General features: G+C 49.9%; 1 protein-coding gene across 1 annotated transcript in view; it reads left to right on the forward strand.

The window, feature by feature from the left end:
- The window catches only part of LOC137429822 (CUGBP Elav-like family member 4), a 350832-nt gene that overhangs the window by 179425 nt on the left and 156231 nt on the right, over positions 1–15176 (forward strand). The window contains 1 exon segment of the mRNA XM_078779894.1: positions 459–507. Coding sequence (XP_078636020.1) covers positions 459–507 — 49 coding nt within the window.

The following is a 15176-nucleotide window of genomic DNA, read 5'->3' on the forward strand; positions in this document are numbered from 1 at the left end:
TTTCACTCCGTTGCTTTATTTCTTATCTCCACTGAAGCCTTGATGTGCTGTTTCCTTATCTGCACGGTGCTCACAAATCATTTTTTCTCTATCTATTGCTCATATCTGTTTCTTTTATCGTTATCCTCAGTAACTCAACGTGTTGCCTCCACGCCAAGTCTCTTCTCTATCTCTATCCATCTCTCTCTCTTTCATTCGGTCTCCTTTATACCACCTTTTGTGCCATAATTCCTCCCGAGCCCTCCCCATGTTTTGCCACACAATCCCACATGATACGTTACCAACTGCGCACTGTACTCCTCTCCATAGTGTCGTCACGTATTCCTTATTTCCCACTCTTGCGTCCGAACAAGTTTAAGAATTATTTTTAAAAATTTGGTCGTTCTTCCAATTCTCAATTTCTCTTCTCTTTACGTATTTTCCGTGCAACTTATGGTTGTCTCTTTGTCTCCCATTAGATGACGAGGCCCATCCAGGTGAAGCCAGCGGACAGCGAAAGTCGTGGAGGTAGTTGTGTTTTTTTTTGCTCCAAAACTATTTTCTTTCACTTTCTCACCATCCTGTGTTTTTGCACATTGTTATTCGTGCTCTGATTTTAATTATCCTGCTTTCCTTCCAATAAAGACAGAAAACAGGGAGGTTGGAAATTGAGATATGGTGAAAGGGTGAAACTGTTATTTTATTGAAATGAGCTGCTTTTCCACAAGGCAAAAGGCCTACAACTTACAGGCTTCAATACACCAACTCTTGTCAGATCTCAGAAGCTAAACTGGATTGAACCTGTTTTTGCTTGGATGGGAGACCTCCATTTAAAGCCATGTTGTTATAAGCTGGGGGAGGTAGAATAGGTATTGGTAGAGTGCTCACTTCTGAGTTGTCGCATCATGGCCTGTGGAGTTGAATCCGACTGAACTTGCTGTCTTGATCGAGTGCCTGCAATAAAGAGTGGGGATATCATTCGGGATAGCTCAGTCACTCAATTACTCTCCATTGAGATATCTAGTCTCGATTTATTCCGTCATAGAGTCTACCTGCTTTACCGAAATACTGATAAAACTCCAGGATGGGGTGCTGCATCGCAGAACAACCCGCACTTTTGATGCTGGTGTAAAGTTGGCTGTCTCGGTTGCATTTAGGTTGTGGAAGTGGATTATTGTTTGCTTTTTCTTAAATCGACATGATGCTCATGATAGGTCGTGAACCGTTCCATGAAGAACTAATCCTGGACGTGTTGCTATATTCTGCTTCAGAGTGCAGAAATTTTTCCAATGAGCAGCCATGAAAATTGACCTCACGGTAGTGAGAGGAATGCAACAAAGCTTTGCCAACACTGCCATAAATCCGCTCTTGCATTAAGGTTGCACCACGAAAAAGAGTAGGTGCAACTGTGTTCCATTAATGTGGGAAAAAATTCTTCCTGAGGATTACAAGGAATAACTAGAATGGCACTCGGTAGAGAGCATACCTCCACCAGACTGAACGGTTTGCGTTTTGTAATCAACCGATAGGCCGGATCTGGATCTGGACCTGAAACAATTGTTATCTTTGCCAAACCAACTCATCCATCAAGCTTGTGTCATAACACGTACAAACCTTTTTGAAATATCATATTTTTTTTATTTATTTTTTTTTATTTTTTTTAGCCTGATGTTGGCTTAGCGGTTAGGGTGCCAGCTTGGGGTCCTACGATCCTGGGTTCGAATCCCGGGCGATCGCTGAATCAACGCTAGTGGGGTTGACTCAGCCTGTCATCCTTCCGAGGTCGGCAAATTGACGGCAAATTGAGTACCAGTTCACTGGTAATTCCCTGTGTGTTGCAAGAGGCGACTAACAGTTTTGGCATCCGGCCATAAAAGGGAGGGCATCTGGCCATAAAACATTGCTTCAAAAATGGGACCACGGTGCCCAAAAAAGGCCAACCCCTGCTCTGCGGGGAAAAATGGCCTCTAAAGGCGGTTTTACTACATATTGTTTTTGGATCCATCTCTGCATGAAGAAGAATCACAAAAAAAATTGTCAGATCCAGACACTGGTCCGGATCTTCACCAATGTCTAATCAAGTCGTTCTTGCCACACACCCAACCTGTCCACCAAATTTTGTCCGTATCCGTCCACAACCTTTTAAGATATCCTGTTCACAACCAAACAAACGTGGATGAATACAGAACCTCCGTCCACCTTCAGTGCCGGAGGTAATAATAGTCGATTACACAGGATGTGGATTTTATATTATATCAATATAATTTCGAGGATGAGTTGAGTACGTCGAAGAAAGGTAGTGATCGATTCGATTAATGGGGTGTGGAGACACCAATGGCTTCCTCATGTGTCCATGTCTCATCAGTAATCACACCCAGACAATATGGCTCCTTTGCGAGCACACTACCAACTGACATATATTCCTGCCCAATATGGCACTCGAATGCTTACGATACAATATTAATGATTTGTTCATCCTCCGTATAGTTCTAATAATTTACTTCTTGTTTCATTCATTTCATTTCATTATTATTTTGCAGGTACCGAAGGTACCAAATCACGACCGAGTAACTCTCCTGGAGAGTAGCTCTCCAACTTATGATGTCATCTGTTAATTTACATGTGAATGACATGCATCTACAGCTACAACATTCAAATATACATGTAATTGACATACAAATGGCATGCAGGACCTTTCTGTCGTGTAACACATGCAAGATGTACCAAATAGCATTTTTTGTTGCTCTCTTACTTTATTTTTATTCCACTGCTAGTCATTGTTTAACTACAAGTCATCTCTGCCATCAGACATTGGCACAAACAACCATGTCAACAGTTATAGTGAAAAACAATAAAAAGGAAGAACTATAACAAATGTATAGAGGAAAAACAAGAGGGAGGAAAAATATTTCTACTCTTTTACTTACAATTAAATAATATAGTCAAAACGTAATGCAGGTGTGTTGGTGGCTTTTCGGTTCTTCACCACCTCTCTTCAGGTATCACTTTACCCACCATCTCTTTCCTACCCCCTGAAAATCACATGATTTCTTCCAGAAACCCACATCTCGTTGCTGTCCTCAGGTTTAAGGTTACTCTACCTAAGGCAGCCACCTGGGGCAGCACCACCACCTTGAACATTGGTTCTGTTGCAAGATCTTGGAGCACGCTTCCAGAAGGGAGTTTGCGTGTTGTTAGGGGTTCCTTCTGCCTTCTGGGTTGCTGTGTACCTGGTTCTGCAGTGCCTGCTAGAGGGTACTGTTGGAGTCGGTGTCCCTACAGGCTTGCCTCCAGAAAGCTAGAGGCCTGAACCCAGGTGTAGTGCCCTGGGAGGCTGCTTTATCATCTGACCTTATAATCTTGGGTCCCCTTCTCTGCCAGTTTACGTATGCAGCTGCACTGAACACGGGATTCCGGGAGGCCCCTCCGAGGCCACTAGTTTGCACTGTTGGTGCCATCTGCAACGCTCCTTGTCTGTAAAGTTACTTGAAGCCCATCGCCCCCTCTACTTTACTATGGGCTAATCATCTGTGTCACCTCATCCTATAGTCACATGAAAAAGTAAGTACACCCCATGTAAAGTTTTGACTTTTTCAACATATTTCAACATACAGCTATTTGATCTTCATTTCAACAATATTGATAGATAAAGGTGATATAATATAACAAATATCATGAAACATTTACATTTTGTAGTCCATTGTATAATTTAAATAAACATAAATGCAAATTTCGCATGTGGAAAAAGTAAGTTCACCCTTGGCTCCAATAGGTGGTATTGCCCCCTTTGGCAGAAACAACCTCAAGTAGGCGTTTCTTATAACTGTCTACCAGTCTCTGACATCGACTGGGATAAATTTTTGCCCACTCCTCCATGCAGAATTCTTTCAGCTGTGCGATGTTTGAGGGGTTTCTTGCATGCACGGCTCGTTTCAAATCCCCCCCACAACACCTCGATGGGATTTAGATCCGGGCTTTGACTTGGCCATTCCAGAACCCTCCATTTCTTTCTTTTCAGCCATTCCTTGGTGGATTTACTGGTATGTTTAGGGTCATTGCCATGTTGCAAGGTCCACCTTCGGTTGAGCTTCAACTTTCTGACAGATGGCCTCACATTATCCTCAAGCACCCTCTGGTCCAATGAAGAATTCATAATGGATTCTATGATGGTGAGCTACCCAGGCCCTGATGCAGCAAAGCTGCCCCAAACCATAATATTTCCACCACCATGCTTTACAGTTGGTATCAGGTTCTTGTGGTGAAATGCTGTCTTTGGTTTTCGCCAAACATGTCTTCTGGTACTGTGGCCAAATAGCTCTACCTTTGACTCATCTGTCCAGAGCACATTGTTTCAGAAGTGCTGGTCTTTGCCTAGGTGTTCATTGGCAAACTTTAGTCTTGCCCTGATGTTCTTTCTGGACAGCAAAGGTTTCCTCCTGGCACACCTCCCATGTAGGTAAAATTTGTGCAGCCTCTTTCTAATGGTAGACTCGTGCACTTTGACATCAACAGTGGGAAGAGCTACCTGTAATCCCGTGATGACATTCTGGGGTTCTTAGAGACTTCTTTCAGCATCTTGCGGTCTGTTCTCGGGCTGAACTCGCTGGGGCGGCCTGGCCTGAACAAGTTGGCAGTTGTTTGGAATCTTCTCCACTTGTAGATTATCTTCCGGACAGTCGAATGATTGATTTCAAATTGTTTGGAGATCTTTTTAAATCCCTTCCCAGACTCGTAGGCATCTATAACCTTCTTTCTGAAGGCCTCAGAGAGCTCTTTTGATATAGGCATGGTGACGCCGCACACTTCAACAACAAAGAGCAAACCAAACGAAATGTCTGAGGTTTAAATAAGACAGGTTTCTCCAAGATCTTCTCTAATGATGTTCTTGTGGCGGACACGAAAGTCCACTGGCGTGGTGACATCATTCCGCGCACCAAGTGGGCGGCGGCCACGCCCGAGGGGTAGGCGTGGCCCCAGGATATACACCGGGCGCGCAGCCCGGAGCGCGCCAGTGCTACAGTGACCTCTTGGGAATAAAGAACTATAAACTCACCGCGTTGTCCGCTTCCTCCTTGGTAGCAAGTCACGCGCATAGTACCGCGTGCTTCATTGGTGACCTCCGACATTCGAGTCAGCCGTCGCTGACTCCCCGAAACCGCCGCAACAATGGCTACCAACGTGGTCTCCATCAAGCTCCCCGAATTCTGGGAATCACAAGCCAAAGTTTGGTTCCTGCAGGCGGAAGCCCAGTTCCGACTTCGAGGCATCACGGTGGACGAGACCATGTACTGCCACATGGTCTCCGCCCTCGGGCCCGGCACGGCCACCCGCGTCGTATCGGTCCTAAGGAATCCACCTGCCGACGGCAAGTACGAGGCGGTCAAGCATCTCCTCCTCGCCACGTTCGGCCTTACGGTGGACGCACGGGCCGATCGCCTCTTGGACCTCCCCGAGATCGGGGACACGCGACCGTCGGTCCGTATGGACCATATGCTGGCGCTCATGGGCGACGAAACCCCGAACGCTCTATTCTGGGCGTTGTTTCGACGCCAGCTGCCAGCACAAGTCCGCCTCGCTTTGGCTGGTTCCGCGTTAACGGAACCCCGTGCGCTCGCTGCTGAGGCCGACAAATACTACGCGGTTTTGGACACGCAGGCGAATCTTGGCGCGGTTGCCGCTCCTGAGGCTCCCGAAGCTTTCCCCGATGCACCGCACCTCGTGTCCGCCATCACGCCCTGCCCACCACCACCACCGCCACCGCCACGAAGAAAACCATGGCCTCCGACGCCGCAGCTGCCCGCCTGGTGTTCCTTCCACACCAAGTTCGGCCACGAGGCTCGGCAGTGTCGCCCGCCGTGCTCATTCGGCAGGTCGGAAAACGGCCGAGCCGGCGCTCGGTGGCAACCGTGAGCGTCGGCAATTCCAACAGCCTGCTGTACATAACGGACACCTTGTCCGGGCGCCGTTACCTGTGTGATACGGGAGCACAGGTGAGTGTCGTTCCTGCCGGTACGTCCGACAAGCACACCGCGGGCCGGGGCCCCGCGCTGCTTGCGGCCAATGGTACGTCTATACGCACGTACGGAAAATGCTGTCTCTCCCTGCGGTTCGGAGGTCATGTTTTCAGTTGGTCGTTCGTTTTGGCCGACGTGCCCATGGCACTGCTCGGCGTGGACTTCTTATGTGCTAATGGATTACTGGTCGATGTAAAGCGCAAAAGGCTTGTCCAGGCTGAGACGTTCAGCTCGCTCGCGTGTGCGCTGCCCGCCTCGTTGAGCAGCTCACAGAGCGGCTCACCGAGCGGCTTGCTGAGCGGTTCCATTCCTGCCAGGTTCATCTGTACGCTTCCGGCAGCGGACGAATTCGCCCGCCTCCTCGCGGGTTTTCCGGCCCTCACGCGGCCGACCTTCTCGGCGGGGACTGTCAAGCACGGGGTGGAACACCACATCCCCACCGCCGGGCCACAGGTCTACGCCCGGGCACGCCGCGTCGAGCCGACGAAGCTCACGGTAGCGAAAGCGGAGTTCGCTACGTTGGAGCGGCTCGGCATCGTGCGGCACTCCGAGAGCGCGTGGGCGTCCCCGCTCCACATCGTGCCCAAGCCCGGTGGGGGATGGCGACCGTGCGGGGACTACCGGCGCCTCAACGACGCCACCACCCCCGACCGCTACCCCGTCCCCCACATTCAGGACTTTTCCGCCCGCTTGGCGAATATGTCCTTCTTTTCAAAGGTGGACCTCGTGCGCGGCTACCATCAGGTCCCTGTCAGGCCGGAGGACATCCCGAAGACGGCTGTCGTCACGCCATTCGGGCTTTTCGAATTCCTTTGGATGCCCTTCGGTTTGAAAAATGCGGCTCAGGCGTTCCAGCGCTTCATGGACAGCGTCTTGCGCGGCTTGGATTTTTTGTACGTCTACCTGGACGACATCCTCGTCACCAGCGCGTCCCACGAAGAGCACCAACACCATCTCCGCACGCTCTTCGAACGTCTGGGCCAGCACGGCCTGATCGTGAACCCCGCCAAGTGCCGGTTCGGTGTTGCTGAAATCGACTTTTTGGGGCACCGCGTCACCAGGCACGGGGCCGTCCCCCTACCGGCCAAGATGGAGGCGGTGAAGGGGTTTCCGCGCCCCCGCACGATCAAGGGGCTCCAGGAGTTCCTGGGCATGGTAAACTTTTACCATCGGTTCCTGCCCCGCATCGCCCAGCTCCTGCGCCCCTTACACGAGGCCCTTCGAGGGAAGCCGGGCAAAGGTGACGCTACCTGGACGGAGCAGATGGACGCGGCGTTCTCGGGCGCGAAGCTCGCCGTGGCCAACGCCACCATGCTCGCGCACCCGGCGCTCGATGCACCGATCGCCCTCACCTCCGACGCCTCGGACTACGCGGTGGGCGCGGTGTACGAGCAATGGGTGCATGGAGCTTGGCAACCGCTGGCGTTCTTCAGCCGGCAGCTTCGCCCGCCCGAACGCCGTTACAGCACCTTCGACCACGAGTTGCTTGGGCTTCACCTGGCGGTCAGGCACTTCCGCCATCTGCTCGAGGGCCGTGCGTTCACGGCCTTCGTCGACCACAAGCCGCTGGTTTTCGCGATGGGCAAGGTCGCCGAGCCGTGGTCGGCCCGGCAACAGCGTCACCTCGCAGCCATGTCCGAGTACACGACGGACATCCGGCACGTCACGGGAAAGGACAACCCGGTGGCCAATTGCCTTTCCCGGGCCATCGCCCATGCAGTCCACCTAGGCATCGACTATGCCCGGATGGCAGCGGACCAGGCCGCCAACCCCGGGGTCCAGGCCCTGCGGAGCGCCGTCACGGGCCTCCGCGTCACCGAGGTGCCCTTCGACGGCGTGGGCACGGCCCTCGTTTGCGACGTCTCCCTCGGGCGGCCGCGCCCCATCGTGCCCGCAGGCTGGCAGCGCCAGGTTTTTGACGCCATCCACGGCCTGTCCCACCCGGGCACGAGGGCCTCCCAGCGGTTGGTCGCCGAGAAGTTTGTCTGGCATGGCCTCCGGAAGGCCATCCGTGGCTGGGCCAGGACGTGCCTCGCGTGCCAGCGCGCAAAGGTGCACCGACACACCCAGGCCCCCTTGGCCCCGTTTACAGTGCCGGAACGTCGGTTCGACCACATTCACGTGGACCTGGTGGGACCTCTGCCCCCCTCGCGGGGTTTCACCCATGTCCTCAACATGGTGGACCGCACCACCCCGTGGCCGGAGGCCGTGCCTTTGGTGGCGACGACGGCGGCAGACATTGCGCGGGCGTTCATCGCCACCTGGGTCGCCCGGTTCGGCGCCCCCTCGGACATCTCGTCCGACCGCGGCCCCCAGCTCACCTCGGAGCTCTGGGCCACGGTCGCGCGGGGGCTCGGGGTCCAGCTGCACCGAACCACGGCCTACCACCCCCAGGCCAATGGCCTGTGCGAGCGATTCCACCGCTCGTTGAAGGCCGCGCTCCGGGCCACCCTCTGCGACGGCGGCTGGGTCGACAGGCTCCCCTGGGTCCTGCTGGGCCTCCGGACGGTGCCAAAAGAGGACCTGCGTGCATCCACGGCGGAGTTGGTCTTTGGACAACCGCTGCGGGTGCCGGGCGAGTTCCTCCCCGACCCCACGGCACCTTGGTCCGCGGCGCAGGAGCGTTCTGCGCTGCAGGAGACCGCCCGGAGGTTCGCCCCGGTGCCGACGGCGCACCACGGGCACCCTCCTACACACGTCGCCCCGGAGCTTCGCACCGTGGAGTACGTCTTCGTCCGGCACAACGCCCACCGGATACCACTGCGGCCCCCGTACGACGGGCCTTTCCGCGTGCTGGAGACCGGGTGAAACATTTCACCCTGGACATCGGCGGCACTCCTGACCGGGTCTCCATAGACCGCCTCAAGCCGGCCCACCTCGACGTGGACCTCCCACCGCCGGTGGCTCGGCCCCCGCATGGCGGACCCCGGCACCGCCCAGCCCCGCAGGCACGCCGCCCCCCGGTCCGGCACCCATCCCGGGTACAGCCGGGGGCATCCCACCTGGCATCCCTGCACCCCGGACGCCGCCGGTCGCCAGAGGGCGCTTCGGCCGGGTCATCCGTTTGCCCCGCAAACTGGCCCTCCAGGTGCGCGGGAATTCTGGGGGGGCGTGTGTGGCGGACACGAAAGCCCACTGGCGTGGTGACATCATTCCGCGCACCAAGTGGGCGGCGGCCACGCCCGAGGGGTAGGCGTGGCCTCAGGATATACACCGGGCGCGCAGCCCGGAGCGCGCCAGTGCTACAGTGACCTCTTGGGAATAAAGAACTATAAACTCACCGCGTTGTCCGCTTCCTCCTTGGTAGCAAGTCACGCGCATAGTACCGCGTGCTTCATTCTAATCATTTGCACCTGAGCTGGTGCACCTGATTCTAATTTTAGGTATTTGAAGTAGTGATAAATGTAAGGGTGTACTTACTTTTTCCACATGCGAAATTCGCATTTATGTTTATTTAAATTACTAGGGCATGCCCGTACGTGGGTGCCCGTTCCTTGCCAAAAAAAAAAAAAAAAAAAAATTTGTGTAGGGGTGTGTGTGTGTAAACATCCTAGGGCGTGCCCGTACGTGGGTGCAAAAAAACATGCGTGCAAACAACAACAACAAAAAAAAACTTTGAAACCACGTGGCAGTAACGACCACAGAACCCCCCCCCCCTCTATTTACATGAATGGTTTGGTCCATTCGCAACGACCACAGAACCCCCCCCTCTATTTACATGAAATGGTTTGGTCCAAAGCGAACGGCTTGCGGAGTTTGGTAAAGAAATCGCCATAGCTCGGTAACTACTTGTCCGATTAATATGAAACCTTGAAAAGGCACATCCTCGGGTCCCCAGCAATATACCTGGCAAGTTTAAAGTATACACAAAGAATTAAGTTAAGCACCCCCCCGTTTTTTTACAACCTCGCACATTACAAGTTTGTTGTCGTCAAAACAGTGTAATATACCCATGTTATTGCTATATTTTCTGGAGAAGTGATATTATGGTCACATAAAAACATAACAATCATGCCGTTTTCAATATTTTATACTGAATAATTTAAGGTGAAATTTTTTGGGAATTTTAGGCATATTTTCACCTCAATTTAAGTATGGAGCTATAGGTCCATCACGGACAGTGTGGATGACGTTTATGTTTTCTAACGTACAGTCATTGTTCTGAGAAGACCTCTAGCGATCTTTGCGTCAATAACGTGTGTAGGACCCACGTGATCGGATCACTGACTCAACCCTACGTCTCATAGACCCTGTAAGCCGTCGTATGCGTTGCTGTGGCAGGTTGTTCCATTCCCGATGTAATGCACGTTCGGGACATGTTGGGACGACAAATTGCGAAGATGGTCCCTCCAATAGCCAATCTGGATGAATTGGAACGTGCATTACATCGGGAATGGAACAACCTGCCACAGCAACGCATACGACGGCTTACAGGGTCTATGAGACGTAGGGTTGAGTCAGTGATCCGATCACGTGGGTCCTACACACGTTATTGACGCAAAGATCGCTAGAGGTCTTCTCAGAACAATGACTGTACGTTAGAAAACATAAACGTCATCCACACTGTCCGTGATGGACCTATAGCTCCATACTTAAATTGAGGTGAAAATATGCCTAAAATTCCCAAAAAATTTCACCTTAAATTATTCAGAATAAAATATTGAAAACGGCATGATTGTTATGTTTTTATGTGACCATAATATCACTTCTCCAGAAAATATAGCAATATCATGGGTATATTACACTGTTTTGACGACAACAACCTTGTAATGTGCGAGGTTGTAAAAAAACGGGGGGGGTGCTTAACTTAATTCTTTGTGTATATATCGGACCCGTGGTTGTCGAGAAACAGCGGTCACAGACAAACACACACACACACAGACACACACACACACACACACACACACACACACACACACACACACACACACACACACACACACAGAGATTGCTGGAATTATAGATAGATACATTGGACTACAAAATGTAAATGTTTCATGATATTTGTTACATTATATCACCTTTATCTGTCAATATTGTTGAAATGAAGATCAAATAGCTGTATGTTGAAATATGTTGAAAAAGTCAAAACTTTACATGGGGTGTACTTACTTTTTCACGTGACTGTACATTTTCCTGTTTTCTTTCTTTGCATTTTCACCACTGCTTCCCCTTAGTTTTTGGACTTGACTCTTCCCCTTTGGTGTTTATAAAAGTCCATGGGTCTTACTGTAACAATGTGTGTCTTAGTGCGTAGCGGAAGGGATAAAGGCCTGAAACAGCAGGGGGATCAAGACGAGAAGGGAGATGTTAGAAAACAGAGGCCACCAAGATCTCTGCGATCAGAGATTAACATGCATTGTGCCTCTTCTTCTTTGTGGTAGAAGCCAATGATGTTGAGAGCTTTGGATTTCACAGCATAAGCTCAAAGAGGAGTGTACTATTCTTTTGAGCTCTGGATAAATGTTTTGTAGGCCATGAAAATGTTTTATATACTGAGGAAGGACTTCATAAAATTGAGGACACCAAGTCGGTAGCAGGCCTACGAGGCCAGCTTTCATAAATGGTTTGCCCTGGAGAGGTTGTGGCTGATGGACATCATATCAATAATAGAAAGATGATAATTATTCTGATATATACCTTTAAGGCTAATTATATTATACCTTGCAGTGCACTCCTTTTAATTATTTAGCGAATATTATTTTCCCTTCTAGTGTTCTATGGTAATTCTAGGTTAATTATATATGCTAACTTCGCAGCCATTTTATACAATTTTTTCCTTTTTCAAGAACATTGAGTTTAAAAACATTTTATTTTGTAAAACATTGGGCAGATTTGACTGTCAACAATTATGGCAAATAGCTTGGTGGTGCCTTAATGATTAAGGTGGTGGGCTTAGGATGTTAAGGTCTTGAGTTCAAGCCTGAGCTGTGCCAAAATAACACCATGTGCCAGTCATCAGCCAGTCATCCTTTTGTGTTCAGAATAATGAGGATCAGCTTGCTGGGAAAAGTGGGCCAGTCGAATATCCAGCATCCAAGTGGTGACACATCCAGGATTGTGCCCCTTCGCCAATGAAACTGCTTCGAGAGCCTTGTGCGCCTGATGGTGTGACGAGGATCACTCATCCATCCATTTATTACAAACTAGGGCATTGCCCGTACTATATCTATATCTAAAATTATATCCCCCCCCTCTATTTACATGAAATGGTTTGGTCCAAAGCGAACGGCTTGCGAGTGGTGACAATCCCCCCCCTCTATTTACATGCAATGGTTTGGTCCAAAGCGAACGGCTTCCGGAGTTTGGTAAAGAAATCGCCATCGCGTGCACAAACGCGCAGGAAAGCGAATGAATCGCAAATTCGGTTTTATTAGTTTTAAAACATAGTTTAACGCCAACATAGTTTGCAAACGTGAAATAAATGAATACGCTGTCAAATGTGCCATCCGAGGCAGAGTGTGTCCTCCACGTTCGGCACACGCGATCGTTCGCTGCTCTCTGATTGGTTGAATCGTTTTTTGGACATAGCTCGGTAAGTAATTGTCCGATTAATATGAAACCTTGAAAAGGCACATCCTCGGGTCCCCAGCAATATACCTGGCAAGTTAAAAGTATATCGGACCCGTGGTTGTCGAGAAACAGCGGTCACAGACAAACGTACAGACGTACAAACGTACAGACGTACAAACAGAGATTACTGGAATTATAGATAGACTAGGGCATTGCCCGTACGTGGGTGCCCGTTCCTTGCCAATGCCCGTACTATATATATATCTAAAATTATATCCCCCCCCCCCCCCTCTATTTACATGAAATGGTTTGGTCCATTCGCAACGACCACAGAACCCCCCCCCTCTATTTACATGCAATGGTTTGGTCCAAAGCGAACGGTTTGGTCCATTCGATGTGATTCGATGATTCGATGTGAATGGTTTGGTCCATTCGCAACGACCACAGAACCCCCCCCCTCTATTTACATGAATGGTTTGGTCCATTCGCAAAGCCAAAGCGAACGACCACAGAACCCCCCCCTCTATTTACATGAATGGTTTGGTCCATTCGCAAAGCCAAAGCGAACGACCACAGAACCCCCACCCCCCCCCTCTATTTACATGAATGGTTTGGTCCATTCGCAACGGCAAAGCGAACGGCGAACGGCTAAATCGCCATAGCTCGGTAAGTACTTGTCCGATTAATTTCAAACCTTGAAAAGGCACATCCTCGGGTCCCCAGCAATATACCTGGCAAGTTTCAAGTATATCGGACCGGTAGTTGTCGAGAAACAGCGGTCACAGACAAACGTACAGACGTACAGACGTACAAACGTACAGAGATTACTGGAATTATAGATAGATAACACAACAACATACAAGGGTATGCAAGATAACCTCGGCACCAGAAGAGACCAATTAGCCTATCGTTTCTCTGGTATATCCATAGCGCAAGCAGGGTTAAACAATTGGTTCACCACTTTCTCTGTTTGTCTGACAGAGGTCAGTCTATGATCGAGAAATTACATAATTTCAATTACATTTCACATTTTTAACACTGTACAGCACGAATCTGAACACAAACCTGCAGTTTAGCAGTACTTTGGCTCTGAATATGCCAAAGTGTACGGAACCTCTTCCTGAGTACGCATGTGCACTGACGCTATAGAAATTGCTTCAGTCTGTCTGGCAGTATGGCAGTCCAGCAAAATTTAAAATAAATTCCACACAGGAATTACTGTTTTTGAGGATGTTATAAAGGAAACGAACAACAGGCACGATTAACAAATTCAATGTGTTGTTGTTGCTGCTGCATAGCCCTGGGCAGTTCTCCGTGGTATGGAGACAGGCAATCAATCTTCTAGGAGACACCCAGAGATCCTCCACGTCCAGGATGATGTACTCCCCTCCTCTTTATGAAGTCATGCCCACAAATGAGTTAGAGAGAGTTAGAGAGAGAGAGGGAGAGCAAGGGGTAGAGAAGTTAGAGAGAGTTAGAGAGAGAGGGGGAGAGCAAGGGGTAGAGAAGTTAGAGAGAGTTAGAGAGAGAGGGGGAGAGCAAGTGGTAGAGAAGTTAGAGAGAGGGAGAGCAAGGGAGAGAGAAGTTAGAGAGAGTTAGAGAGAGAGAGGGAGAGCAAGGGGTAGAGAAGTTAGAGAGAGTTAGAGAGAGAGGGGGAGAGCAAGGGGTAGAGAAGTTAGAGAGAGTTAGAGAGAGAGGGGGAGAGCAAGTGGTAGAGAAGTTAGAGAGAGGGAGAGCAAGGGGTAGAGAAGTTAGAGAGAGGGAGAGCAAGGGGTAGAGAAGTTAGAGAGAGTTAGAGAGAGAGAGGGAGAGCAAGGGGTAGAGAAGTTAGAGAGAGGGAGAGCAAGGGGTAGAGAAGTTAGAGAGAGGGAGAGCAAGGGGTAGAGAAGTTAGAGAGAGTTAGAGAGAGAGAGGGAGAGCAAGGGGTAGAGAAGTTAGAGAGAGTTAGAGAGAGAGGGGGAGAGCAAGGGGTAGAGAAGTTAGAGAGAGTTAGAGAGAGAGGGGGAGAGCAAGTGGTAGAGAAGTTAGAGAGAGGGAAAGCAAGGGAGAGAGAAGTTGGAGAGAAAGAGAGTGAAAAAGACGAGGGAAAAGTCTGGTCCTTGGAGACCGATCGGCACTCTGGTAGTGACTGCACAGCCCTGACGAATCTGGGCAGCAGGGAAGAATGTGGAAGATTTGGCCCCCGACTTGCATTGGGGGGGGGGGTGGAGCGACAACTACTGCAAAGAGGGCAACCCCGATAATTGCAATTCAATGTGTTAAATAAGGTGGTGTAAAAGAGGGTGCATCGGCGGCGATAAACATCCGATTCAATTTTTTTTTTTTTACAGCCTTTAAAACTTTTAATTTATTTCATTTGAATTATATATTTGAACACTAGAACACAAATCATCTTGATTGCACTTCCAAAAACCTTCCGTTTAGTAGTACTTGGGCAAAATTTTGTGCCATGTCGACCAATAAAATTTCCCAGGTGCTCTGAGGGTGGAGTAACAGCGAGATTCAGACATAAATGGCAGCACCTAGTGATGCACCCATATAGCTAACTTTGTGGAAAAGATCTGTTTGTTTAACTGCATCTTTTTCTCAAAGATCGTTCAAAAACCGTCAGTTTCTCCGAGAAGAACTGGTAGAAGATTCAGCTCTGGACTGTTCCATTTGACCCGTCGG

This window comes from Myxine glutinosa, chromosome 6, assembly GCF_964187855.1.
Source record: "Myxine glutinosa chromosome 6, kmMyxGlut1.1, whole genome shotgun sequence".
Lineage (NCBI taxonomy): Eukaryota > Metazoa > Chordata > Myxini > Myxiniformes > Myxinidae > Myxine > Myxine glutinosa.